The 26,647-nt window shown below is 43.2% G+C and overlaps 1 protein-coding gene across 10 annotated transcripts in view; it reads left to right on the forward strand.

The window, feature by feature from the left end:
* Positions 1-26,647, forward strand: part of ASAP1 (ArfGAP with SH3 domain, ankyrin repeat and PH domain 1) — a 348,641-nt gene that overhangs the window by 246,748 nt on the left and 75,246 nt on the right. For all 10 annotated transcript variants that reach the window (XM_045895867.3, XM_064587867.1, XM_064587866.1 and 7 more), the window contains 5 exons: positions 3,816-3,945; positions 5,210-5,295; positions 14,726-14,801; positions 15,961-16,047; positions 21,494-21,594. In XM_045895867.3, coding sequence (XP_045751823.1) covers positions 3,816-3,945; positions 5,210-5,295; positions 14,726-14,801; positions 15,961-16,047; positions 21,494-21,594 — 480 coding nt within the window. The remainder of the gene's footprint in view (positions 1-3,815; positions 3,946-5,209; positions 5,296-14,725; positions 14,802-15,960; positions 16,048-21,493; positions 21,595-26,647) is intronic.

Raw genomic sequence — 26,647 nt, forward strand, 5'->3', positions numbered from 1 at the left:
AGCACACCCATCAACCTTACACGCTGTACAGACGTCTGCGCTGCTGCTGAGCACCGGGAGAGGGAGTCTTAAGGAGGCAGTGGGCGTGCTTCTCCTGGAAGGCCACAGTGGTCCCCGGCCCAGCCCTCCTGTCCCGCTGCCTCCTGTCCTGTTCCCCCTGCTACTGCTCCCCGGCTTGTCTGTCTCTGTTCCGCCGTGTTCTCTTGCTGCTCCTTCCTGCTTCACCGGATGTGCTCCTGCAGCAGATGAGGGCTCAGCTCTCATGCACAACCACCCCCATCACGTCCCCACCCCCACCCTGTTCATCCAGTGTGGTTCATGCAACAATTTTTGGGTAAACCAGTTGACAGTGTTGGAACTTCTGTGAGTGCAGATGTTCGGTGCCCGCTGAATGGTTTGTTATAATGGATTTCCGTTCTTACGGCACCATTTTTTGCTTTTCCTTAATGAAATAATTGCCTCATTTCTTCATTTGTTGGTTCTATTTGAAAATTTTGTGAACTTTTGTTATCTGTTCCAACTGATGTGCAACACCTATTAATAACGTTTCTGTTTAGAAAATACACTCTACACGTTGTAACAATGACTATATATGGATTATCATTAGGTTCTCTGGCAGTCCCTTCTTTTCTTCCTGGAGGACTCTTGCAGAGCTCTTTAGATCCGCAGCTGTCGTCCTGGGCTGCCCCTCCATGGGGGCTCTCCTGCCTCCTCTTCCCTGGCATAGTCCCATATTTGACTGGCACGCTACCTCCAGTCGTTTGCAGGGAACAGCTTTAAAGGAGGGAGATTTTTCAGATTTTGACATGTCCAGAAATATCTTCATTCTGCCATCACACAGAATGAGAGTTTGGCTAAATGTAAAATACTAATTTTATAACCATATTCACTTGAACTATTGACGGCATTTCTCCACTGTTTTCTTATTTCCATTGTTTGCTAATGAAAAAAATTCGATGCGTCTTTGATTCCCATATCTCTGTGTGGGGCATGTGGGGCTTGGGGAAGGAAGTTCATTTATTTTCAGTTAGAAAATGTTAGTCTTTTGGGGCACCTGGGTGGCTCAGTCTAAGCATCCGACTCTTGATTTCGGCTCAGGTCATGATCTCAGGGTCGTGGGATCAAGCCCATGTCAGGCTCCATGGTCAGCAGGGTGTCTGCTTGAAGATTCTCCCTCTCCCTCTGCCCCTTCCCCTGCTCGCTCCCTCTCTCTTTCTCTCTCTCTCTCTCAAATAAATAAATCTTTAAACAGAAAAGAAGATGTTAGTCTTTTTTTTTTTTTCCCAAAGTTTCTACGAAGTTTCTTCAAGTGCCATGGTGCGTGCATTGACCTTCTCTTTGCAATTTTTAGTTCTTCGGTTCTGGAAATGTTTCTTGTCATTCCTCCCGTCTGTTTGTTTTTTTTTTTTCCTAAAATGCCTCACTATATAGTGTTGGACTCCCCAGGTTGTTCTTAACAATTTTCCTCTCTTTTTTGTCCTATTTGTCTGTTACGTTTTAGGTTATTTTCAACCTTTTATTCCCACTATTTCAGTTGACTTTTTTATTTGGCTGTCATATTTTCAATCTCCAAAGCCCTTTTTCTCAATTAGTTGGGAGGTTTAGGTGGTCTTTTTATAGTTTCTTGTTGTTTCATAGATTTATTATATTATATTATTATATATAATATATAATATATTATATTATAAATACAGTTTATTCCACAGTATTTTAGCTCTCTGAGGATTTGATTATATTTTATAAAATATTTTTTTTCTTACTGCCTTTGGTTACCTCACCACCACGCCCAACTTGTTATTTTGATCTCTTGCTTTCATTTTGGAGGCTTTCCTAAATTATCTTATCATCCTTCACTGCCCATTCATATTTGAGAGCAAAGCACCCAAAAGTTGTTGAAAAGCTCATACATGTCAGCAGGGCCTGTCAAGAATGCAGTGAGCTGCCTTTTTAGGTTTTACGATGTTGAGACAGCTTTTCTTCTTCTTCTTCCCTTTTTTTTTGAGAGAGAAAGAGTATAGGGAGGGGCAGAGGGAGAGAGAATCCCAAGCAGACTCCTTGCCTCCCTGCTGAGTTCAGAGCCTGACCGGGGGCTCGATCCCAGGACCCTGTGATCACAACCTGAGCCAAAATCAAGTCAGATGCCCAACCAACTGAGATGCCCAGGTGCCCCAAGACAGCTTTTTTATCAGGAGCATTCTAAATGTCAGTATCCAGAGGTGTGTCTTCCGGCACCATTCAGCCCCCTGAGCCCCCGTCTGGTGATCGTATGTAATGGCATCTGGTGATCCTATGTAAAGGCCAGGGAGGCAGGGAGCCCTATTGTTCGGGGTACGTGCTTTCTCTTTTTCTCTGTGTAGACCTGCTGGTCCAAATATTTGCTGAATTCTCTCATCCGTTTTTGTTTTCAGTTCTTGTCTTTGGGAGATTATATTGTTTATGATTTTTGTATCATATTAGTGGGATTATGGAAGGAAGAAGAAATGAAGACATGTGGTCAAGTCACCACATTAACCCAGGAGTCTACTGCTGTGAAGTTATGCCTGCTCCTCACATTTCTTCTCAGATGTCTTCAGCTTTCTGCTTCTCTCCCACCCACACCAGTGGAGAGAGCTGAGGCTTACTCTCTGTTTTCACACCTACTTGATGGCCAACGTGGCATGATAAGATATGGCATTATGGTGTTAGAGGAATCCCAACCACATTTATAGATTTCCCAATGGGTTGATTTTCTACCGTGTTTGTATATAGATAAGGATATTGGCTTTCTTTGGGGTTTGATTCCCCACCACTACAATTTAAAAGAAGACTTGAAGGCTAAGTCAGTTCATCTTTGCATTCACAACTAAAATACTCTTTTTGAAATTGGAAGTCTGTTTTCAAGTTAGATGGACTTTCGGAAAGAGGGTGGTAACCATTGGTGTTACTGCCAGAGTACCATCTATCATAGCCAAGCATTAGCCTCAGGTTGCATTGGTTTAATATGGGCCCTCCTTTATAATTGCCTGCTTCCTTCTTGGCCCCCTCCTCACTGAAGAACATTTCATAGGATTCCAGATTATAGATTGGGACTTCTCCCATCCTTATTTTGTACAATCCAATACCAGATGGTTGAATGATTAAAATGTGTTAGGGGGATATGGAAATCGCCCAGGTTTAGAGGAATATTGGAAATTACCTTTGACTACTTTTTGTGCATGTCCATTGTGCACTTTGATTGTCTTGAAATAATTCTCAGACTCATCAGCTGTTGGTAATCAAGATATGCCTCCGGTCTCCAACTTTCTGATTCTTTTTCATCCTAAAGTACTTGACCCAAGAAAAAGTCAACTGTCAAGATTTCTTCATGCCAAACAGAATGTGAGAGAATTTGTAAGAATTTATCCATGTGGGGGCACCTGGGTGGCACAGTTGGTTAGGTTAAGTGTCTTACTCTTGGTTTCACCTCAGGTTGTGATCTCAAGGTCATGAGATCGAGCTTTGTGTCAGGCTCCGCGCTCAGCGCAGAGATTACTTAGGACTCTCTCTCCCCTCTTCATGCACTCACTCTCTCTTTCTCTCTCTCTCCTCTCTAAAATAAATAAATAAATCTTTAAAGAATTCATCCATGTGTAAGATCAGAGTTAAAATGTGAGAGATTTCCTAGGTGAAAATCTGTACAGTGTGTTCTCTTTGATTCTTACTTTGGTCAATATTACCAACTTATGTAAGAGTTCCTGCCTCTTACTACTCTCGTAATTAAGAAACAATCAGTGGCTCTCATTAAAGGAAAGACGTGAGTATTTTTTTTTTAATGATGGCATCTGCTTTAATTACAGTACAAAAATTGAGAAGGAGAAAAGAGAGCATGCAAAGCAGCACGGGATGATCCGCACAGAGATCACAGGAGCTGAGATCGCAGAGGAGATGGAGAAGGAACGGCGCCTCTTTCAGCTGCAAATGTGCGAAGTAAGAACAGCTTTTACAAGCATTTGCCCAGAGTTTCCTTAACTGTGATCTTTCCTGCTAGTCAGGAGTTTTTATGCTTAAATGCAGGCTGTTTGATTATTAGAGGAGGGGACTGTTGCTTAAGGGTTCTCATCTCCATTTTTCTCCAAGCCTTTTGGGATCCGCCATTTCACTGTTGTCTCATATTTTGAGCCTTGGTCCTGTGGGGCTCTTTATGCCAAAACAGGATTCTTTGGTGAGAACTTTAATGTTGCTTGTGAGTGAGTGTGAAAAAAAATGTTTGATGAGGAAGTAACACTGGTGAATATGAAGTCTTCCTGGTACAGGTTTAGAGCATGTTTTTTGTTTTTTTAACCACGTGTCCAATTTGAACGAAAGCTTAAATAAAGTAGTCATTAAGAAAGCCTGAGTTCATGAAAGAAATGTAGTGAAAGCATGCTCCCTTGGACTTAAAGCAGTGGTTCTCAAACTGGGTTCCCAGTGAGCACTGGCACTCCCTGACCTGGCCTTCTGCTCATTCTGATGCTAATTGTGTCATAGAGTTCCTTTTACAGTTCTCCAAAAATATTAAAGCGGATAGAATTTTCTTAATTTTAAATTTTTTCTTTTTTAAATGTTCTTTTTTCCCCCTCCTCATACTTTTAGCTTCTTCTCAAACCTATCTGCTCATAAACACTTCTTCATAATAAAACAAGTGAAAAGGAAGCAAACAGTATCAACAGAAAATCTTGACCACTAGTAAAAACCAGACCTGGTAGTGTTAGTTAGCTGCATAAATTAATAATGGGTTATTTTAATTTTTATTCTTTCGTGGTTTTTTTAATCCTTTCATTCTTGAGTACCAAAAATTCTTTCTAAAAGTTTTGCTATCTGATGGCATATGCCTCAAGAGAATGCTATTTTACTTGTTTTCTGCAAAGAACAGTCAACCGTCTTTCAGGTTTTGACCATGTGAACTCTTAAGTTTGAGATCCACTGCACCAGGGGGAAATAATCAGTTATTCTAGAATGTTTTGCTATGTTTGATTTCTGTTTGTCTCGTAAACTAATCTTGAGCATTTATAAAACGCTAACACTCTAATCATTTCGTTTGTACACTTGTGACTGCCAAATCAGCATTTCCTGAATTAAACTCACACTGTCTGAAGGCAACCAAGGTTCAGTAACTTGTGCAGATTCATGATTGGTGTTCTACCCCCCCAAACCCATGACTGGAAAACCCTGTCTGTACTGAGCAACATACGATTTTGTTTTATTTCCACAGTATCTCATTAAAGTTAATGAAATCAAGACCAAAAAGGGTGTGGATCTGCTGCAGAATCTTATAAAGTATTATCACGCACAGTGCAAGTAAGTAGAATATCGTGATCCTGATTATTAGCCCAAGGAAGACCCCCTTCACTTCTTTGGTTTTCTTAATTCTTTCTTTCTGGTTTTCATTTGGTCACTCTATATAGTGTGATACTAGAACCTTCCAAAGCCACATGATAAGAAATGGTATTATCTTCCATCTTTGTTGTTTTCTGTAAATAAGTAACTCAAATCAGTGCAAGTATGTGGCTACTCAAAAATGCTGTCTTACTTATGAATCCTAAAGGTGGCCTTGACAGTCTGTGAAGCTCTCGTTACAAATAATGCAACCCTGTCACCACAGAGGCCTTCCCAAGTGACTCTCACGCCCTCCTCCCTTACTTAGCATTTACCTATTATCAGGTCATTTGTTCCATGTATACCTACTTGGAGTTGTTTTTCTTTGTCACCTAAATTAGGTGAAATTATGTACTTGGGGCACTAAGAATACTTTGACTTTATACTTCGATTTCTATGTAACTGGTGGTACGTCCACTATTTATACCAGCACCATTTTTGCTTATTAACTTTGCATTTTTATTATGCTTGAGATTCTGTGGCATTACATTTGCTTATTTACTTCTTGCTTAATTACTGGATTAGCTTTCATGGGTTTTCTGGTAGAGTTTTTATGTGAAAACGTACCCATTATTAAAATATTTAATGTTCTATCTAAGAAGATCTTTGTAATTGAGACATTTGAGGAAGTCAGCATTAATATTGTGGGACACACAGAAGGCACGAGTCAGACAGAAAGAGGGGTTCAGACCTTTGCTGTGCAGCCAGGTGACTATGTGATCTTCATCAGGTTCCTCTTTAAACCTCAGTACCCTCATCTGTCAAGTGGGGTTAAGGTTAGTAGATGTGAGAATTAAATGAGATAATGCATATGGAGCCTAGCCCCATGCCGGCTATGTTGTATTTGCAGCTCTGAGGATTCCAAGTGGCACTTGAAATCATTCATTCATACATGTATTGTACAGAATTGTTCCAGGAGAAGCTTATAATGATCAAATTGTTATTTACATAGATCTGATTTGTTAACTTTTTCCTTCTTTTCCAAGTAAATTCCGCCTTGTATAAATATGTTTCACATACAAAAAATAATACATTGAAGTGGAAACAGTTGGACATTTATAAGATAAAGTTTGCCTGTGAAAGCCTCATACTGAAGACCTGGTCTAGCCTTTGGCTTCATAGCTTAGTGGGGTACATAGGAAACTTTGAAATGTGTCCTGGTAGTCCCTAATTTTAGTTTCGGGTGGAATTTTTCATCTTTCATCAATTTCAGTTTTCCCAAAAACATCATTGCTTTGAAACCTCTACAGAAATAAGTGAAACTTTTCAGTCTTCTCCATTACAAAACTTTGGCAGCAAATCTGATTTTACCTGATTTTAGAAATCTCTCCCCTCCCCCCCCCACCTTTTGAGTAAGCTCTACGCCCAGTGTGGGGCTCAAACTCACAACCCTGAGACCAAGAGGAGTTGAATGCTCCACCAACTGAGCCAGCCAGGCACCCCTAGAAATATTCTGATCTCACATTCCCCTAGCCTACAAAGAAGGTTTTAACTTCCACAAACATTAGTTTTCCAAAATGTCTGATGTCTTATAAACTATACAGATCTTAACCTTTGCTCCTAAAGGTGAAAAGAAGTGCAACTCTGACCTGGATAGCTAATGCATCCTCCATTCTTTCATTCTCTGCTTTTTCACTTTCCAAAAATATTAATCTCCTGACAAAGGCCAGTAGCTCTGGGGTAGGAAGATGAAACAAGACTCTGCCCTCAGGAGCTAATTCTCTGGTACTGGAAGTAAGTTGGGTCATTAGTCATCACAGTGGGCCTAGGAAGTAATTGCTAATATGGGCATCAGGAGAAGGAGAGACTTTCATCCAGGCAGACTGAGGAGGGCTCCTTGACAGAGGTGGTGGCAGTCGGCATTAGACTTGGGGGATGGCTAGCATCTGGCCATTGGAATCTGGTAGAAGAGTCTCTCCAGGGAGCAGAGAGCAGCAGAAGGAAACCCCACACAGTAAAAACCTCCTTGTGGGGAGAGGTATTCACAAACATGGTTATAATAGGGTTCTGCCCCTGGTTGAACCTCAAGAATTCCCACCTAGCAAGAAGCCGGGGTGGTATTCTTTCAGGGAGACTCATTTCTTACTTCAGGCAATCCCTCAAAAACCCTTACTAAACTTGTAGAGTCTCTGTACCTAATTCAGAAAGAGAAGGGGGCGCCTGGGTGGCTCAGTCGGTTAAGTGCCTGCCTTCAGCTCAGGTCATGATCCCAGGGTCTTGGGATGGAGTCCCGTGTCGGGCACCCTGCTCAGCGGGTAACCTGCTTCTCCCCTTCCCACTGCCTGCCGCTTCCTCTGCTTGTGCACTCGTGCTCTCTCTCTGTCAAATAAATAAATAAAATCTTCTAAAAAAGAGAGAGAGATCTCATGTCCTAAGTACTTACTCCAGTTCTCCAAATGATTTTCAGTACAAAGTCAGGGGGCGCCCAAGAGTCCGTTTGCTCCAGTAATACCATGTATAGTCCCAGCATCTCAGCAGGGATACAGCTACTACAATGGAACAATACAGGGAGCAGAAAAGAAGAGCTTTTGACTTTCTGTTACCCTTTCCAACTCACCCACACCAAATGCTTGTCACTTTCAGACTTGAACATTGTGGGGAACATGCTGCTTTCATAACATATAATATCCTACTGCTCACCCATTCCTTTTCCACCTAGCAAATGTCATTATGATCTGCAGGATCACGAGCACTTACAGACGTTACTATGTTATCCTTAATTTTAAAATAATAATAGCTAACATTTATCAAGAGCAATCAGGAAATTGTAGCTCCGGAAGGATGACTAACCTGCCCAAAGGCACATTCACTCATTCAGTAGATGCTCGATAAACATGTCAAATGAACAAAGCAAAAGGAACCAAAGGAGAAAAATAGGTAAGTTGGACTTCAAATTTCAAAAAGGTTTTGTGAGTGAAAGGACGTTATTAAGAAAACGAAAAGACAACCCACAGAATGGGAGGGAAATATTTGCAAATCATTTATCTGATAAGGGTCTGGTATCCAGAATATGTAAAGAACTCCTACACCTCAACAACAAAAAGATAATCCAGTTTAAAAGTGAGCAAAGAATTTGAATAGCCATTTCTCCGGAAAAGATAACACAATGGCCGAAAACACAAGAAACAAGACTCAACGTCGTTAGTCATTGAGGAAAATACAAACCAAAACCACAATGAGATACCACTTTGCCCCCACTAGGATGGCGGAATTTAAAAAAACAACAGCAACAACAAAATGGAAACTAATTCTTGGCGAGAATGTGGGGAAATTGGAGCCTGCAACACATTGCTGAGAGAAATATAAGTTGGTGCAACTATTTTGGAAGACCTCTTGGCAGTACCTGAAAAAGTTAAGCCTAGAATTACATGGCCTTGCAGTCCCACTCCTAGGTATATACCCAAGAGGACTGAGGATTGAAAACAGGTATTTAAGCAAAAATGTGTTCATACATATTTATAGCCTCATTATTCATAAGAGCCAGAGTGCAGAAACACCCAGATATCCATCATGTGATGAACAAAATATGGCAGCGCAGTGCAGTGGAATAATGTTGGGCTGTAGGACTGCTGATTGCCCCACGAGCCGGACCATGTCGCTCAGAGGCTCCTTACTCCCTCCCCTGTCCTTGGAATGTGGTTCTGCTTTCCTTTCCCACTCCCAGAGCCTGCTCCAAGGACGTGGCCTTGAGATGGTGATGTGGCGTTGAGAACACCTGCAGGTGTATACATGACCAAGCACAGTTGGGGCTTCTCTATAAACTTCAGAGATTTGGAGGGCAGGTGCAGGGATCCAGTCATATAGCTGCCGCCCAAGACAACACTCAGTGTCAGCTCCCTTTGCTGTTATGAAAACTGCCACCTGCCCACCTGGAGGGGCCCGCCACTTTCTCAGGTCTTTTCCTGCCCTCTGTTTACAGCGGCCAGTTTCAGATCACACCCAGGAAGCTCCCAGGAGGGTTACAAATCCTTATACATGCTGCAACGGGATCAACATCTAAAACATTATTCTAAGTGAAAGAAGCCCGACATGGAAGGCCCCATATTGTATGATTCCGTTTAAATGAAATGCCCCGAAAGGCAAGTCCACTGAGACAGAAAGCATTGTTTGCTAGGGCAAGGGGGGAACTGGGAACCATTGCTAACAGGTGCAGGCTTTCTTCTTGGGGTGACAGCCATGTTCTGGAATTAGATAGTGGGTATACTAAACACCACTGAATTGTACACTTTGAAATGGTGAATTTCACATTGCATGAATTTTTTTTAAGATTTTTTATTTGACACAGAGAGAGTACAAACGGGGAGCAGCAGGGAGAGGGAGAGGGAGAGGCAAGCTCCCTGCTCAGCAGGAAGCCTGATGCAGGGCTCAATCCCAGGACCCTGGGATCATGACCTGAGCTGAAGGCAGACACTTAACCGTCTGAGCCACCCAGGCGCCTCCACATTACATGAATTTTATCTCATTTTTTTTTCATGCTGAAAACAGCAACAAAACAAAAACAAAGATCTATGGCCTCATAAAATTTATATGTAGAAGGTGACAGAACTAAGTCTTGCACGCAGGTCTCTGTAACTCCAGAGTGCATGCTCTTAATATGTCAGAAATCTGAATTTGGTTGAGCCTGGACTTGGGCCTGGACATCCCTGTTTTCAAGACTCTCTATATCACTCTCAGCTGGCTCTTTGACCTGAACTGTTGAAATGGATTTGCGGTTAATTAATACTTACACTAATTAACCCCTGTCCCTTTAAGTTTCTTAACTACCACAGGACACACGTAGAGAAAATTTTCTAGGAGAAGATGTCACCCCTGGTTAGCTGGAAATCAGCACCTGAAGCTTGGAAGTAAGCTTTCAAGAGGGGTTGGTGGTTGATGTGTTAAGAAATCACTTCATTTTTCTTAATTTGTTTTATACTTTGATTTGTTTTAAAGAACCATACTCTCTCTGATACTGCAAGGGCAGCCTAACTTTTGAAGATAATACTATGCCCCCAGAGCATTTCAGCCTTTGGCCAAATAGCCCCTCTTTCTAAGCCAAGCAGAATACGTGATTGGGGTAGCAGGGAGATCCTGCTGTCTCTTTCTTTGAAATTAAATTGAAAGCAGAGAGAACATAGTATCCCTTTCCCATCATTGTTTGGACGGAGTAAGGGGGAAGTGCATAGCAACTTTCTCAGGTTAGAGAAGACTGTGCCTCCCTCCAAGGAGGGTGTGTGTGTTCTCCCTGGTGGACGGGTGACTGTGCTCACACTCACGAGCCTGCACTCGGCAGCTGTGGGTGTGTCACAGGCTGTCAGGATAAACATGGAGGGCCTTCTGCCTATCAGTTGGCAGCTTACATTTTTCTGGCACTCTGGGTCATTAAAATATGGTCGTTTTTCTTTCAAGCTGCTTTTTTAGGAAGCGAAGTCAATGCAGCTGTGTCTCTAAGGTTAGAAATAATGAGGCTCATTTTGCTGGCCTGTGGCCATTGTGTATTGAACTGCTTCTCTGTGCGTGGCATTTAAGAACATTCTCGAAGTGCTCACAAGAACTCCCCACAGTACATGGGATCATCTCCGTTTCCTGCATAAGGACACGGAGGCGCAGGGATTCGGAGATTATGCTCTTACTCAGCGGGAGAGCCAGGATTTGGACCCAGATCAGCCTGATGTGTTTAACTACCTGTGCTCCAGAGCTGGGAATGCTTACACTCAAATCCCAGCTCTGCACTGAATGACTGATGACCCCCAGTAAACGACTGGACCTCACTGGCCCTCAGTTACCTTGTCTGGTACAGGTTAATAATAACTATCTATTTTGTTGGCTTCTAATGGAGACTTAAGGAAAGGAATACTTAATTGTGCATAATAGTGAGTGACTGGCACAGAATAAATAGTTACGTGCCAGTTGTCCTTATTATTACTGTTAATCATCATCTATTTTCCAAGGATCTCATTATATTTCAGTAATGTACAGAGAAGGCGGCCAAGGGACAAGTGGGTGTCAGAGACATAATGTTGCCTTCCGCGGGGAAGGCTCCCACGTTCAGGTTGAGTGGCAGGTAATCACAACTGACATTTGTGCTTCCCTTTCCAATTACAGAACACTTTTATCTGTAGTAATTCATCTGCCTCTCCTGGAAGCCAGAAAACATCCACCTTTGGGGATGATCATGCTCATTTTCAGACAGGGTCAGTAGCCTGCCCAAGGTTGTATGTATGGTGAGATTGAGAGCCAAAATGTCATATGCTTTTGACTCCGAAGTTCATGCATTTCCAGTGAACCAGAGCCAGTGAACTGGAGGGAGGAGACAGGGAACAGAGAGGCAAGCCCGCCACCCTCAGTGAAATGTTGTGGCAGGTGATGTGTGACCGTGACTCTGAGTCCCACCCAGCTCGTGGCTGAGACTGACCCCTCAAGGAGGGGACAGTCGGGCACAGAGGGGAGGGGTCACCAGACCGACGGTGCGGTCAACAGCACGTCGGCCTTTGCTTACTGATGACTGTGTTACTAATGTCAAGACGGTTTTGTTCTCCCTGCATCCGGTCCCCTCTGCCTCCTATTCCTGTTTCTCACCAAAACCCAGAAGTGAGCCCTAGCGTAACTTTCTGAGAGGGCCTCAGCTCAACCTTCTCCTTCTAGACGAAATGTTGGTTCTTTTCTATAATTTTGTTTTGCCTAATGTCTGAATATATGATGTGTTTTAGAAAATGAAGTTAACAAAAGAAAACCTATAATCGCACTCAGAAGATTACTGGATTTATGTATATGATTTGTTTGTAACAATTGAGTCATATTGTAGATTAAAATGATTTCTCATTCTATTAATTTTTCTTAGTCTGTGTAATGTTCTGGAGAATTCAGATGTAGGAAAACAGACTTGTTGGGGTCTTTCTTCAGCCTTTCAATCGGTAGGAATTTGTCCCCCTTCCAGCTTGCTTTCACCTCCTGATAAATAACTTGTCATTTTTATCAGTGCCTTCCTTCTCCTTAAAATGTGTGTGTTTTATACCATTCCTGTGTGCTATTCAACTCTTGAGTTCGCTTATTCAGTTTGCCCAGTAGAACTTCCTGCCATGATGGAAACGGTGGTATTCTCTACTGTCTAACACGGTACCCACTGGCCACATGTAGTTGCTCTGGCTAGTGAGACTTTAGGAACTGAATTTTTTACATTAATTTTAATTAAATTAGCTGCTGGTGGCTACCCCCTTGGAAAACACAAATCTAAAGCATTGTCATTTAAGCTCACCTTTAAAAAAAAAAAAAAAGATTAAATTTCCTTCATGTTGAAAGTGAAGCTGAAACACAAACTTATCTGCAGCGAATCTCTTATCCCTCGGGGAAGGACATGACTCCTTCTGTGATAAATTCAGCAGTCCAGGAAGGGAGCTAACATGTGCTGAGCATGTCCTAACGACTCAGCACCTTGCGGAGCGAGTTCATACGTGTTAGCCGTGTTACCCGCCCCACGGAATACAGTTATCACGAGAAGTGACTCACCAGAGAACCACTGTTAGAAATCCTCCAGCACAGATTCTAAGCCAGAAGCCTCTGACCCTAAAGCCCTTTTTCTGTTGTAAGGAGTCCTGATAGCATTTACCTTACACTGATGTGTTCTACCTTCAGACCCTTTCTCCAGAAATTACTTGAGTATCAGAGATCAGAAGTGGTTTTGCTGTGATTGACTTTGTAGCCATACCTCTGCCTCTTCCACAGACATTTTCCCTCATGTAGATGAGGCTGGTTCAGGTTGATGTTCATGAATGGCCTACTCTGGACAGCGCGGCCCGCTGCTCGAGGGCTGGCATTAGGCCTGGGCACAAGCCCGTGCTAGAAAATGCCATCCCCTGGATTGGCAGGCCAGGGCAAGCTGCTGTGGGAGGCAGCAACGAACGGAGTTACAGTAGAAGCGTAGTGGGGAAAGGCATTTCAGCAAGAGGGAACAGCAGAAGCAAAGGCCAGGGAGAACTGGAAAAAAAAATGTAGCATGGCCGGAACCCACATTTTTTCAAAGAAGATGGTAGGAGATAAAACCAGAAAGCTATTCAGGGTCCGGAACATAAATTGTATTCAGTTCCAAACTGAGAAGTTTAACCTTCATTCCGATGGGCAGTGGTGAACAGCTGAATGTTAGAAGAGTTTAAATGTAGCTCTCAAGTTAAATGGTTAACCAAAAAGCCCTCCTTTCTCCCATTCCTCTGGTGAAAGACTTTCTGATTTTAGTAAGGGTTCTCAGCTGAAGATGTCAACCTTAAAAAATTCTCGAACATGTGGGGGATTTCAGTATTCACTGTTGGAGGGCCAGTTTGTCCACATTGATTGTCCACGTTAAGCTTAATTATATATGTAGATATGAATCCTAAGATGTGCCCTAAAACTTCTTGATAGTGCTGCATCCTTATCATTCACTGACATCTGCCTGGTGCTGGACCCACTGCGATCCTGAGATGAGACCGTCCTTATCCTCAAGGATCTCATTCTTTTGTGGGGAAAGAGCAGTAGATGTGGGGCAGGGCTAGAGAAGCCTCCAAGAGGAGAGAGAACATTACAAACACTGAAACAAGTGAAACTCCTGGGTGGAGGGGTCAGACAGGAAATCTCTTTGCTTGGTCATCACAAGCAGGGGTGTCCGAATCAAAGCCTGGCCCTGAATCCCAGTTTTGCCACTTACTAGTCATGTGAGCAAGTGATGTGCTCACCCTGTGCCTCAGTTTATCCTCTGAAAAGGAGATGAGATTGAAGTGCTTGGGAACTCATTCGGGTTGTTGTTGGGGGTGAATGAAATAACTCACATGAAATGCAAGCACGCTTAGCTTGTTGTGCATGCTCGGCTCTTGTCAGTACTGATTCTTAGGGTGAAATGGCGCGATCTGGCTGTGCACACGGCAGGATAGCATCGATCTGACTTCTGTGTTTCAAGCATGTTCCCCAGGGGTCTTTGGGGAACTGAAAGGTGGCTAACTGTCCTGCAGCCTTTGTTTCTAGAAAAGTCTCCCCTCTCCTTAAAGCGTCTAATTCATCCTCATGATACTACACCAGTTAAGCTGTGTGTCTCTCTCTCTCAAATTCAAATACGGCACAACCAGGAGGACTGTTTCTATGAATAGATGGGTATGCACATGAAATCGCTGTGTTGGGACCACAGCTGTAATTTGCACTGTCTACGTGAGAGCTGCTAACACGTGTCAGATGGTGCCCGTAATCTGTTTGTTGGTGCATCTTTATAAAATACTGGAATTCGTTTTTAAGTGTTTTGTGTAGCTATGTGGGCAGAGAGTAAATATATTAGTATTTTCAGATTTTATAGGTGACTAGTGTTCATTTCTTTTTTATGCTTCTGGTAAATCTCTGATGTTCTCCATCATAGTTTTTTTCAAGATGGCTTGAAAACGGCTGATAAATTGAAACAGTACATCGAAAAACTGGCTGCTGATTTATATAATGTAAGTATTTTATAAAATGCATGCGTTTTAAGTTGCTTTTATAGATAAATATCAGTAAATTTGAAATCTGGATTAGAAGAGCTTTAAAGAAAAGCAGGGGTACGTGATCTGTCAGTATAAACCTGTGCAGGTAAGCTTTCAGTTTAACTCAGAAGACCTTGATGGTCAGATATCCTAGAGTACATTTTTGGGACATAGGAGGAATGAGGGTATGTAACCATCGATTCTAGATGGCTGTCCATTGGGGTCCAGTAGCATCACCTGTGAGTGCCTTGCAGTCTGGCACTTGTAGAAAGAATGTTTGACCCTGAAGGACAAAACTTGATTGTCTTGGGGTAGGCAGGTTTATGATTTCTTTTTTTTTTGGTTTTGTCAGATATCTGGATTTTGCGTATATATCTTTAAAAACACATAGCTGTATATTTTTTCCGATTGTCTTTTTTTTTTTTTTAAGATTTTACTTATTTGAGAGAGGGAAAGAGTGCGCTAGTGGGGACGGGTGGGGGGCAGAGGCAGAGGGAGAAGCAGGCTCCCTGCTGAACAGGGAGCCTGATGCAGGGCTCGATCCCAGGACCCTGGGATCATGACCTGAGCTGAAGGCAGACACTCATCTGACTGAGCCACCCAGGTGACCGCCCCCTGCCACCGCCGTCGTCTTTTAATAGTTAACATGATTCAGGTTGTAATAAGTTTCAGCTGATTAAAAAAAGCAGCACCAGTGCCAAACCCTCGGGTGCCACCGTGTAAACATTCATATATACCTTAGCCCATTGGGTTCTGGTCCTTTTTCACGCTTTCTTCTGGCCCATTTAACCACATTATGGGATTCCTATTACTGCCCTTTGAAAAACCAGAAGCAAGTGACCCAGTGTTATTTCTAAACTGTGTTTAAAATGGTACTTCAGAGCTAATTGTCTTGCCTAGATGTATTATTTAATAAGAAGTCCTGTTGCATTAAGACACTAATTTCAAAACTCACTGGTACTTTCATAAGATGAGAAAATTCTGCCTTTCATGTAAGAAAATGAGACCATGTAAAAGACTTTAATAAAGAAATCAACTATATAATTGAATTGTTTGATGACTGGTATATTTGGGTGAATTAAACTCTGCTCATGTATAAAAGATACGTGATGAAAGTCCTGTTTTTCCGTCACAGATAAAACAGACCCAGGATGAAGAAAAGAAACAGCTAACCGCGCTCCGAGACTTAATAAAATCCTCTCTTCAACTTGATCAGAAAGAAGTAGGTGATCTGTATGTTTCCAGCAGAAGTGAGGCAGCCTGGGAGGGCCTTTGTGTTTCCTGGTCTGCAGAATAGGCGTGTCACCAGCTTCCTGCCACCGTGGTTGTGGGGACAAACGAGATAGAAGATACAAGTGTATACCTATTGCATCGCCCCATGTAGCGACTGTCCTTTATTTCCCTTGCCATCCTTGTACAAAAGATGTTCTTAACACCAGAGCTACAATTCCAGGACCCTAGGTTTGCCATTCCGGCTTCGAAGACCTGTACTTCCAAAGTGCTGCGTCCTCTCAGGGTAGAGTGCACACCCATGTCCTCTTTAGGTCATCTCTGTCTTTCTGGGCAGCCAGAGGGGGGTTGATCCTCTAGAATCCTCTAGAATCATCATCTAGTAGAGAGCAGGCCAGCCATACAAACCAGCAGTCATACCCTAAGCGGTATTGGTGCCATAAGAGATCTGCTGGGAAGGGGCGTGCCTGCAGAGGGGGGACGCTGAGAGGACTCTGAGATGGAAGCTGTCTGAAATAGTCAGCAGTTGCCCCCCGCACTTTGGGGGCAAAAAGGGCAGAAGATTGAGAGATAGGGTTTCTGAGGTGGAAACTCAGGCCTAGTGATAGAGGACCTTGAATACACACAACAGGGTATGGACTTCATGCCAAGGGTAAACTAAACAGTGAGCTCTGTTTGTTAGTAGGGGAGGGTTAAAATTTGCCTGTTTATATTAGGAAGTTATCATGCATTGAATTTAAGTGCAGTATCTCAATGCAGTATTTAATAATAACCACATAAAATAGAGCCTTTTTTTATATTGTCATTTCCTCATGATATCACCTCACAATGGCAAACTGTACATTCCTACAATTTCTGAAGGGGTTCATGAGTCCAAAACAAAAACAAGGCAACCCTCCTCAAACGTGGAAGCCCTGCACCAGCAACCCTCACCCTTTAAAGCAACCCAGAAGGTTCTCTTCACTGAGTGAAGATAGCCCTCTGGGTTTTCATCGAGTGGGAGAAGTCTACAGCCCTTTTACCCTGGGCACCTGTGGACGGGAAGTAGGCACCTGTGTGTTTGGAGGCCTCTTTTGAAGGTGCTTATTACTGGCATACAAATCCTAGGAGAGGTGGTCCCCTTGAATGATTTCTCTGTGTAAGAGCAATAGAAAGACTCAAATGGAGGGTAAGAAGTAGATTGCTGTTTAGGCAGAAAATTGCGAGGTTTTGTACTTACCGAAATGTACTTAACCACTTCCTACCTTTGCTTTGTCGTACAGTAACACCTCCTTCCTGTATATGGAAGCTTTCTTGGGGGGGTGGGGGGAGACTGTTGCAGTCCCTTTCTGTTTTGCATAAAGACTGATGTAATCTGCTCCCAGGAGCTAAAGAACAAAGTTGCATTTATAAGCCAAAAGAGTACATACGCGATAAAATGCGCATGATTTGATTTAAAGCCACCCCAAATTAATAAACGATGCATGTTCATTAGCACCATGTCCAGAGTATTTTACAAGTAAAACTGATCTTTCACAGCACGCTTATCCCATTCCCATGCTGTTTATCATCTCTCATTGCAAAATAAGGTTAGTAGGTAATGATTTCTAATGACTCAAATAAGAAAGGAGACTGTCCACCATAGAGTTCTTACCATAGCACTACTATTCGAGAAGAGTGTAAACTAACCTGATAAATGACCTGAGAAATTAAAAGCACCCAGCAAATTATTTAACCTCTTCACCCCCACCAGGTTCTAACTTGACTCTTTTAAAGGAAGCTCCAAGAATTTGAGCTGTCAGTAGGATCCCCAGATTTTTGATGGACTTGTTTTTTCTTGTCAAAATTCTTCCTTGACTTCTGGCAGATGTTCTACGAAATTAATTATCTTAAGCTTTTATAATAGCCTAACGTCCCAAGAGAACTGTTTGCTACATAACTATATTTAGGGTTGAAAATATTTTAAATAATGATGCCCATAAATCTGTCCCCAAATTCCAGCGTTTTGTTTGAGTCTCTCTCAATTTCCCATCATAGTGTGGTTTGCAAGGTGTTTGACAGATTCTGTGTTTGCTCATCTCTCTCTCTGCAGTATCTGACACACTGTCTGGCACCCAAAAGCTACTCAATAAATATTTAGTTAGATAAAAAAGAAGAAATCCTTTGCCCACACCATGTATCCCTTACATGAGAGATTTGAAGCTTATGTCGTAGAGGTTAGTTTTAGGTTGGATACCACAAGTACTTATAATCCTGTAAATCAGTGAGTGTTTGCGTGCAGTTTAAAAAGATTTAAGATTTTACTCCTTAATAATGCATTTTATATGTTAATAGAGTTTTCTAAGAAGAAAGAAGGTAATTTGTCCATACTGCTAATAGAGAATAAGGAACTGAACTAAAAAAATGACACCATAGTTTCATTCTGTAGTTTACATTCTTGGCTCACATTATGGAATTTCTCCAAGGTTTTATTTTAAGTTCATTGTGTAAGTTTACTTTTACATTTTTTGCCTGAATGAATTTCTCAACTTGCATTTCTCTTTCCTGAAAACATGTTTAATTTTTATTATGCTATCAAAGGATTCAGAACCTGTTTCATTCCTTCCATCGTGTTTTGTTAATAATCATGAGTGTTAATTCTCCATGATTTATTTTCTCAAAAAAGAAAACCCTCTTTTCGTTTGTCTAGAGTTCCCTGCAAAGCAAGCTGAATGGCCATCATTTCTCAAAGTGCAGAAATAATTATTTGTAGGACTACTTTAACGCCATAGAACTCATCGGTAATTAATGTAGGGTTGTCAATACTATATTTCTGAAACGTGCTGCTTCCTTCCTGCTCAGCTTAATGGAGTAGGCTTCTGAGGTCAGAGCCTGGAGATCAGCCACTTCATTCACCTTTAAAAGCATATTTGCCTGATGGAAAACAAGGTCCACTCAGGTTGTTATTCAGAATTTAAAGTTTATGTGGGCTAGTAATAAATATATGAAAAGAGTGTCTCAGAGGCATAGTTGCAGAATGTAATATTTTTCATAAGTTATTAACATCAAAATCCTTGCATTACAAAAGATAAAAGTACTCTTATTTTTAAAACTTGGGTTTTATTTGAAGGATTAGCAAACAGGCTAATGCATAGTTCTAAAGCATTCAGACCAACCTAGAAATTACATGGGCAGACAAAGAGCAGTTTCGTTCAATGGAAGGCATTCCAAGGAACAGAGTTATGCTTTTAATAAGAATTTTTATCCAGGGAGATTGCAGATTTTGTTTTTAATGTTCTGGGGAGGTATAGAAATGACAGCAATCCCTGACTCCATATCCAGAGTTGAGTGGTTTTCGTGTGATGTCATCGGGTGGATGCAGAAAGCTCCGTGGATTTCATTTATCCCGGCCCCTTGTTCCATCCCATGCCTCAGCTCTCCACCACCCGACCTAATTTTCCATCCTGATTGTTCTGTATTAGTATTATGGACACATTGCCACCTCCTTCAAGAAAACCCTGTGTGTCACTGCTGTTGTTGGGGGTCTCATGGCAGCGCGGGTGGTGGAGGGCTGCCCTCCTTGCCCATCTGATCTGTAGTACGGTCCTGCGGTCATAGCTCTGTCCAGAAAGCCTGAAAGCATCCATGAGGGAGGACTTGGGATTCAAGTTACTATGAGCAAGGCTATGGGCCCTGATTAAAAGTAAATCCATAGAAGTATTTCTAAAGAGATGCCTAAACCCCAGCGCACTCCTGCCCCTCCCCAGGTGATTGAAATGGTGCCATTAGCTGTTCCAGCTGGAGGGAGTCTGGCCAGTTATAGACAAATGACTCAGATTAAGGAAATGACTAGTCTAAGCTCCTCAGGGTGAGCCTCCTTGCCTGGTAGAGCAAGCATTCAGCACTCTGTTACCTTCACCAGGGAGCAGAAGGATGCGTGGTCAGTGTATGAGCACCCACCTCAGGGACGGGGGCCATGCCCCGCTGTGTCCTCACTGTCTTCCCGGTACCTACCATTTGGGTGTTCAGGACATCGTTTTGAATGCAGAACTCATCACATTCGTGGAATAACCTCACAAAGGTGTGCCATCCTAGAGCTCTTCCTTCGGCTGTTATTAATATTCATTTGCTATTGTCTGGTCCAGAAGGATCCCGAATGCCACAGAGAGGCCACCCTGACCTTAAAGGGATCTCATACATAGGCCATCAGTACATAATTAGGGGCTAAGTTCACTTCTGGTTCTTCTTCATCACATTGCAGGTGTTGCTTCTGAACTGGATATTTTTGTTATGTTCTCTCTGCTTGGAAAACTAAAAAATAATCCTACAATTTTTGGTTCTTTTTAGATTTTCTAAAATAATTTGGGTTTCACTGAGGTGTTGATTCCCTAAACACACACTTTGAAGTTTGTCACCCATTTTTATCTTGATGAAATGTGTACCTCATGCAGGTTTTTCTTCTGGTTTCATTTAAATAACCTGAGTAAAACTTGACAAATATAAAGATGTTTTATTGTCCCATCCCCTGAAGTTTATGTGATTCCGAAGGTGGCATGTGTTCTGGCTTTAATTATCTTTACAGTGGTGTTTTCTCTGTGTTATAAAAAGTGCTTTTAAATCATGCGTGATGACTATCAATGAAATTAACTATGTTTTCAAATGTTCTGCCTTTTTTCTCTGTTGCTTTTGCCCTTCCTGATCGAAGTCTAGGAGAGTAAGTCAACACTTTCTGTGAGAATGTATTGTCCTACTTCTGTGTCTAAACCCCATGTTCTCATTCTACAGTTCAGTGTTGTTGGTCTGTTTCGTACATTTTCAAAGTGTAATGGCTGAATCTGATCATGCAGTCTCTAGAAACGATGGGGAAGTATCAGCAGAGTGCCTCCAGCTGGTTTGCATCTGTCTTGTTCTGTGGGTCCTGGTCACCCTTTTACCACATTATAACACACTTCTCACCACCAGAGAATCATCGCTTTTAATTAAAAGCATGTTTAACAGCTTATTTTACGGAGCCCCTGTTGGTTACAAACCAAGAATTTCTAACAGTTCCCAGTACCTCGCTCAGAAGGTACACTTTGTATTGTGAATATTTTAGCAAAATATGTGGAGGGAGAAAAGGTGGACCTAAGGGAAGAGCTCATTCGGGTTGCATGCACTTTGTTTGTGAGCCACTTGGGTTTTCCTGCCTTCCTGTACCGCCCGTGCAACCTGGTTCAGTCCCACGATGCTCTGTCACCAGTGTGTTGTTGGAAGCGGAGCTGGGGTTCCAAACTAGAAACAGGAGTTCTTGGACCTGCCTGTGACTCTGGTGGTTGTTTCCCTGCCCAGTTTCCTCTGATACAGGCAAGGACCTGAGGGCTCTTAAAGTTCCATAATTCTCTTTGCCCCAGACCCGTGGACAGAGGCTCAATGGCAGAATAGAGGCAAAGACTCGAGAAGTATGTCCAGCATCGGTCTGATCTGTGGCTTCTCCTTTCTAGGATTCCCAGAGCCGGCAAGGAGGGTACAGCATGCACCAGCTGCAGGGCAATAAGGAGTACGGCAGTGAGAAGAAGGGCTACCTGCTGAAGAAGAGCGATGGGTATGCGTAAGGCCAGCCCGCTGTCCCTGCGTGCTTAGCACTTCCTGGTGTTAGCAGCCTCGGAACTTTTCCCACACTTCAGGATTTTCTAATGTGCTAGCTTCCGACCGTGAGCGCACTGGTTTCCCTCAGCTGCTTTAACCTGCTGTCTTTCCAAGAAGCAGTCACCGTCCCGTGGTCCCTAAATGGCACCGAGGACTTGCAGCCTGCCATTTTAGGAAGGCAGGTGCTGAGCGGAACGTGAAGCAAGCAGGTGGCTTGCGGACTTGAGGCTCACCCACCTCTCTGCTTTGATTCATCCGCCCTTTTCTCTGCTGGGGTGCCCACCTGGCCGCCCAAACCCAGCTTTGGGAGTCAACCTTGAGTCCTCTCCTTCCTCTTATATCACAGCCACTGTCACGACAAGCTCTTCATTTCTAACAGGACATGATGCCTTTCTTGACCTTTCTGCTGCCCTGCCCTGGGAGGAGCCACTGCTCCTCGGAATATCTGAGTAGCCTCTCTCTGTCCCTCTCCTCTGTTGCATCTCCACACAGCGCCCAGAGTAGCCTTGAAGAAACGTAAAGCACGCCAGGTCATTCCCATGCTTGAAGTGCACACAGGGTCTCAGCCCTGCTTCTTCTCCAGGCTCGTCCTCCCCTGGCCCCGCCACACCGGCTTCTTTCCATTGCTCCACCAGGGATTCTGCTTTACATACATAAGGAGAATCTTTTTTTTTTTTTTTTAATTTTATTTATTTATTTGACAGCAAGAGAGGGAATACAAGCAGGGGGAGTGGGAGAGGAAGAAGCAGGCTTCCCGCTGAGCAGGGAGTCCAATGCGGGGCTCGATCCCAGGACTCTGGGATCGTGACCTGAGCCGAAGGCAGACGCTGAACGACTGAGCCACCCAGGCGCCCCACATAAGGAGAATCTTAATTACTTGCTTTACTAACTGTCCTTCTTTTTGAAAGAAAGCTTCTTATTTTCTGATGGCTTGTGGATATGCACTCCTTTACTTTATCTAAGACATAGACATTTTTTTATTTCTTTGTTAAAATTGCAACTTCCAGGGGTGCCTGGGTAGCTCAGTTGTTAAGCGTCTGCCTTCGGCTCAGGTCATGATCCCAGCGTCCTGGGATCAAGCCCTGCATCGGGCTCCCTGCTCCGTGGGAAGCCTGCTTCTCCCTCTCCCACTCCCCCTGCTTGTGTTCCCTTTCTCGCTGTCTCTCTCTGTCAAATAAATTTAAAAAATCTTAAAAAAAATAAAATAATAAAATTGCAGCTTCTATAAATTATAGTCCTAAATTTCTGATCACTGTCAGTTTTGCTTATTCTACTCATGCATCCAACAGGTGTCTTTTGGGAGTTCTAGTGTAGGTCAAGCACTGTTAGAGACACTTGGGTACATAACATTGAACAAGAAAGATAAGGAAGTCCTTAGCCTCATAGGGCTTACATTCTGAGTCGGGAGACAGACAGTAAAGAAGGGACTATGTGGGAGATCAGATGGTAACAAGTGCTATGGAGGAAGATAGAGCAAGGCAGGGGCCTCGGGGCCTGTAGGAGTGGTCCTTGCAGTCATGCAGGGCGGTCAGGGAAGACTTTAGTGAGGAGATGTTTGAGCAAAGACTTGCAGGAAGTGAGGAGATCATCTACAGAGATCTGCAGAGATGGCCAGGAACCTGCTTCCCTTTGTGATACACACAGGAGTTAGGCATAGCTGGGACTGAGTGAGGAGCTGGGGGTCATAGGAGACAAGGTGAGAGGGGGCAGAACACCAAGCCAGGAGGGCTTTGGAAGCCCCTGAGTGGAGATGGGCGTCATTGGAGGGTTTTAAGCAGAGGAATGCCGTAGTTGGACTCATTTGAAAGGCTCTCTGGCTGCTGGGCTCAGAATGGCTGTGTAGCATGTACGACTAGAAGTGGGAGGCCAGGTCAGAGGTGAACAGGGATCAAGGGAACGGCTGCAGAGGGGGAAGAACGGGTCAGAGTCAAGATAGTGCCGGTAGGGCCACCAGGATTTGCAGATATGGGCGTAAGCAAAGAAAAGCATCCCAGCACAGAGCACAGCACCTGGCTCTTAAAGTCAGTGAATGTTGACCATTAAGTCTTGCAAAAAGTAAAAGAAGAAAAGACACACCAGTTACCCAAATCACAGTTTTAAACTGGGCTCTTCTTAACAGACACAGTGACCAGATTGTAGCCCCAATGGCGTGGTATCTAGTGGACATAAATTATTAATCCTGTAGTTTTAACACTACTCACGTAAAGGTACAAGGATTTTCTTGACATTAGAATTGACTGTTTCTAAGTGAAGTGGTTAATACCTAACTGTTCAAGAAAAGTCAGCTGAGTCTTTGGGTAGGTATTATTTGGTTCAAACCCTAAAATGTTCAGGGAAAGCATCACCTTGTGAGCACATGCTGTGTGCCTGCCAGACGCTGGCAGGTACCTCTCATTCTTCTCATTTGACACCTTCGGTAGATGAGGCAACTCATCCAGAGAGATTAAGTGATTCAACTAAGATCCTACAGCGAGTAAGTAAGAAAGCCCAAATTCTAACCTGGGTCTTATGACTTAATGCCGGGGTGTCTCCCCTTTATGTTCCAAAGGGGCATCGCTGCTGTTGGTTGCCCTTGGAGGATACAAGGCATCGGCTGGCATACATTCACACACTTGACTCCGTTCTTCTGGTCTGTTCTTCATTCGTGCACTCATTCCACACACACTTATTTATTTATTATTAGTGTTTCAGGCAGTCTGCTGGATGCTGGAAGGTAAAAGGTCCGTGAGAGGTGGGCCTCACCCTCACCTTGCCTACAGTCTGTTGGGAAGAGATAAGGAAAGCACTGTTGCAAAGGAGGCTGGAAGTCCAGTGGGCTAGCCTCCCATAATCGCACGGGCTGCAGAGGGTGAATAATGATAACCCAGAGGGGCCTGTCAGTGCTGTCTGTGGAAGAGGAAAGAATTGAAATGCTTATACGTGAAGACAGCCTCACTTGCTAATCATGACTACTGATGTGTCATATGATTTTCTCCTAAGGATCAGTTGCTTTAGTAGTTTCTGACCCTAGTTCTGGAATACTCTTTGTCACGTAAAGGACAAGTGTTAAAACTACAGGATTAATAATTTATGTCCACAATTTGGAAAACACTTCAGATTTTTTGTAAGTAATTTAAAAGCTTTATGACCCAAAGGCATTCATCGAGAGGCAAAGGAGTAATTGTTTTACATGTATTTTCTCAAAATAGTCCTAGAGGATGGGCATCATTCTCTTCATGATGCAGATTAGGCAAGCAAGCTTCTGAGAGGTCGGTACCATGAACAAAGTCCCGTGGCTAGTGGGCGCTGGTGTCGGGATTAAAGCCCAAGGAATCAGGCATCAGAGCTGGTACTTGTTTAGTTACATCAGGCTGCCTTCTCATAGTTCCTTTTCTGGAATTCTGAGGTCCGGGCACCGTGTAAGTGGTGTTCTCTCTGGCACTGTCTGAGCAGGTGGTGAAAGTCCTTGCTATGTCCATTCAGGAGCTTTTCAGGCAAGCATCCTTAAAGCTCTCAGTACAGAGAGGGGAAAGCACAGGCGTCCAGGCCGTTTCATAGAAATCTCGGGAATAAAAGCTCTCAGAGTGTTCACAGAGATAGGGCTGTACTTGGGATTGACTTGATTTTGCTCCCTTTTGTCTGGTCACCTGGGGGCACCACATGAGCAATTTCTGTTCGCCAAAAGCTTAATGCTTTTGTGTTACTTTCCTTGTCTTTATTACTAATACAAAAGAATACAGTTTTGTGTTTGGTTTTGTGTTTCCTTAATACGCACATGAAAAAAACTAATGACCAAAAAAAACCCCAACTGATGACTAACGATTTTACTAAATAAAATGAATAAACTGAGTCGGGACGATATCCTGAAGGTTGACTAATTTGTTAGGTTGGTTGGTGGCTATTTTGAAACATGTTGATAGAGAAAGATGACACTGGTTTGGGCTTTAATGGGTACAGGGGGTGCCTCGCCTATCTCAGCAGGCTTTTACGAGGCTAAGATGGGCTGCAAAACTCCTACAGCATTGGTTACATTAGCCACATGCAGGTATGATCATGGGACAGGTGTCCTCTCTTGTCAGCCATTTCCCAGTCAGTGATGTAGTTGTAATTTGAGGGCGGTTTATCAGTCGGTAGTTCTGCGTTATGTCCTGAAGATACTAGCGTTTTGAGCGTGGCGTGTTCAATTGACTTCTGCTCAGATGTTATCAGATTCTGATTTCCCACTGTGACCTAGGAGTTACATACACAAGGAGACAACATTATCTGTGCTCAGAGTTGGTTTTAAATTCGTATTGTGGCAGGTTTCTTACAGGACTCATTGAGAGGGGAAAGGAAACACACGATGATATTATTTTAAATGCCCAGGAGAAGCCAGAGCCCCCTCCTCTGATGTTGTCTGTTTCCATGACACCTGAGGGCCCCGAGAAGCCTTCTCCTAGCCAGAGAATCACTGTTCCCTGTACGTGTCTGTTTCTCCATCAAAATGCTCTTGACTAGTACATTTATACCTGCCCACACAAGTGCGAATCCACCACACACAGGCTCACCTGTGCCTCGAGCATCACCAAAAAACTCCCAAGTTGAAATGAGTTCTCTTTGGCTTTTTCCGAGAAGTGTCAGCCTTCCCAAAGGAGAGGTGTACAAGTCACCAGACGTGTTGATCCGTGACCCTGAGCTCCCTTCTGTGTATCCTGAGGCAGCCGTACCCTCACCCCTCCTTGCCTGGCAGACATCTTGAGTTACTTTCTTAATTTCTTTAGGTTTAATTTTAATTACAGAAGCAATAGATTAATACAGCCTTCTTGTAGAAGATTCACAGGTATGGTTAAAAACTCTTTAGCACCACCCTGCCACAGGTCTGGGCCTCCTTCCCAGAGCAGAGTACTTTTGTGAGTGTACCATGCTTCTTTCCAGACCTTCTTCTGTGTGTTTGTACATGTATTTATATCCCCATAGAAAACTTAGAGCGCCATTTTATACGTGATATACTTTGAGTATTTTTTAACATTACTAGATCTTACCTGAATTAT

The sequence above is a fragment of the Mirounga angustirostris genome, unplaced genomic scaffold (assembly GCF_029215605.1).
Source record: "Mirounga angustirostris isolate CCGP_5_RB_7025 unplaced genomic scaffold, mMirAng1.0.hap1 SCAF_4, whole genome shotgun sequence".
In the NCBI taxonomy this organism is placed as follows: domain Eukaryota; kingdom Metazoa; phylum Chordata; class Mammalia; order Carnivora; family Phocidae; genus Mirounga; species Mirounga angustirostris.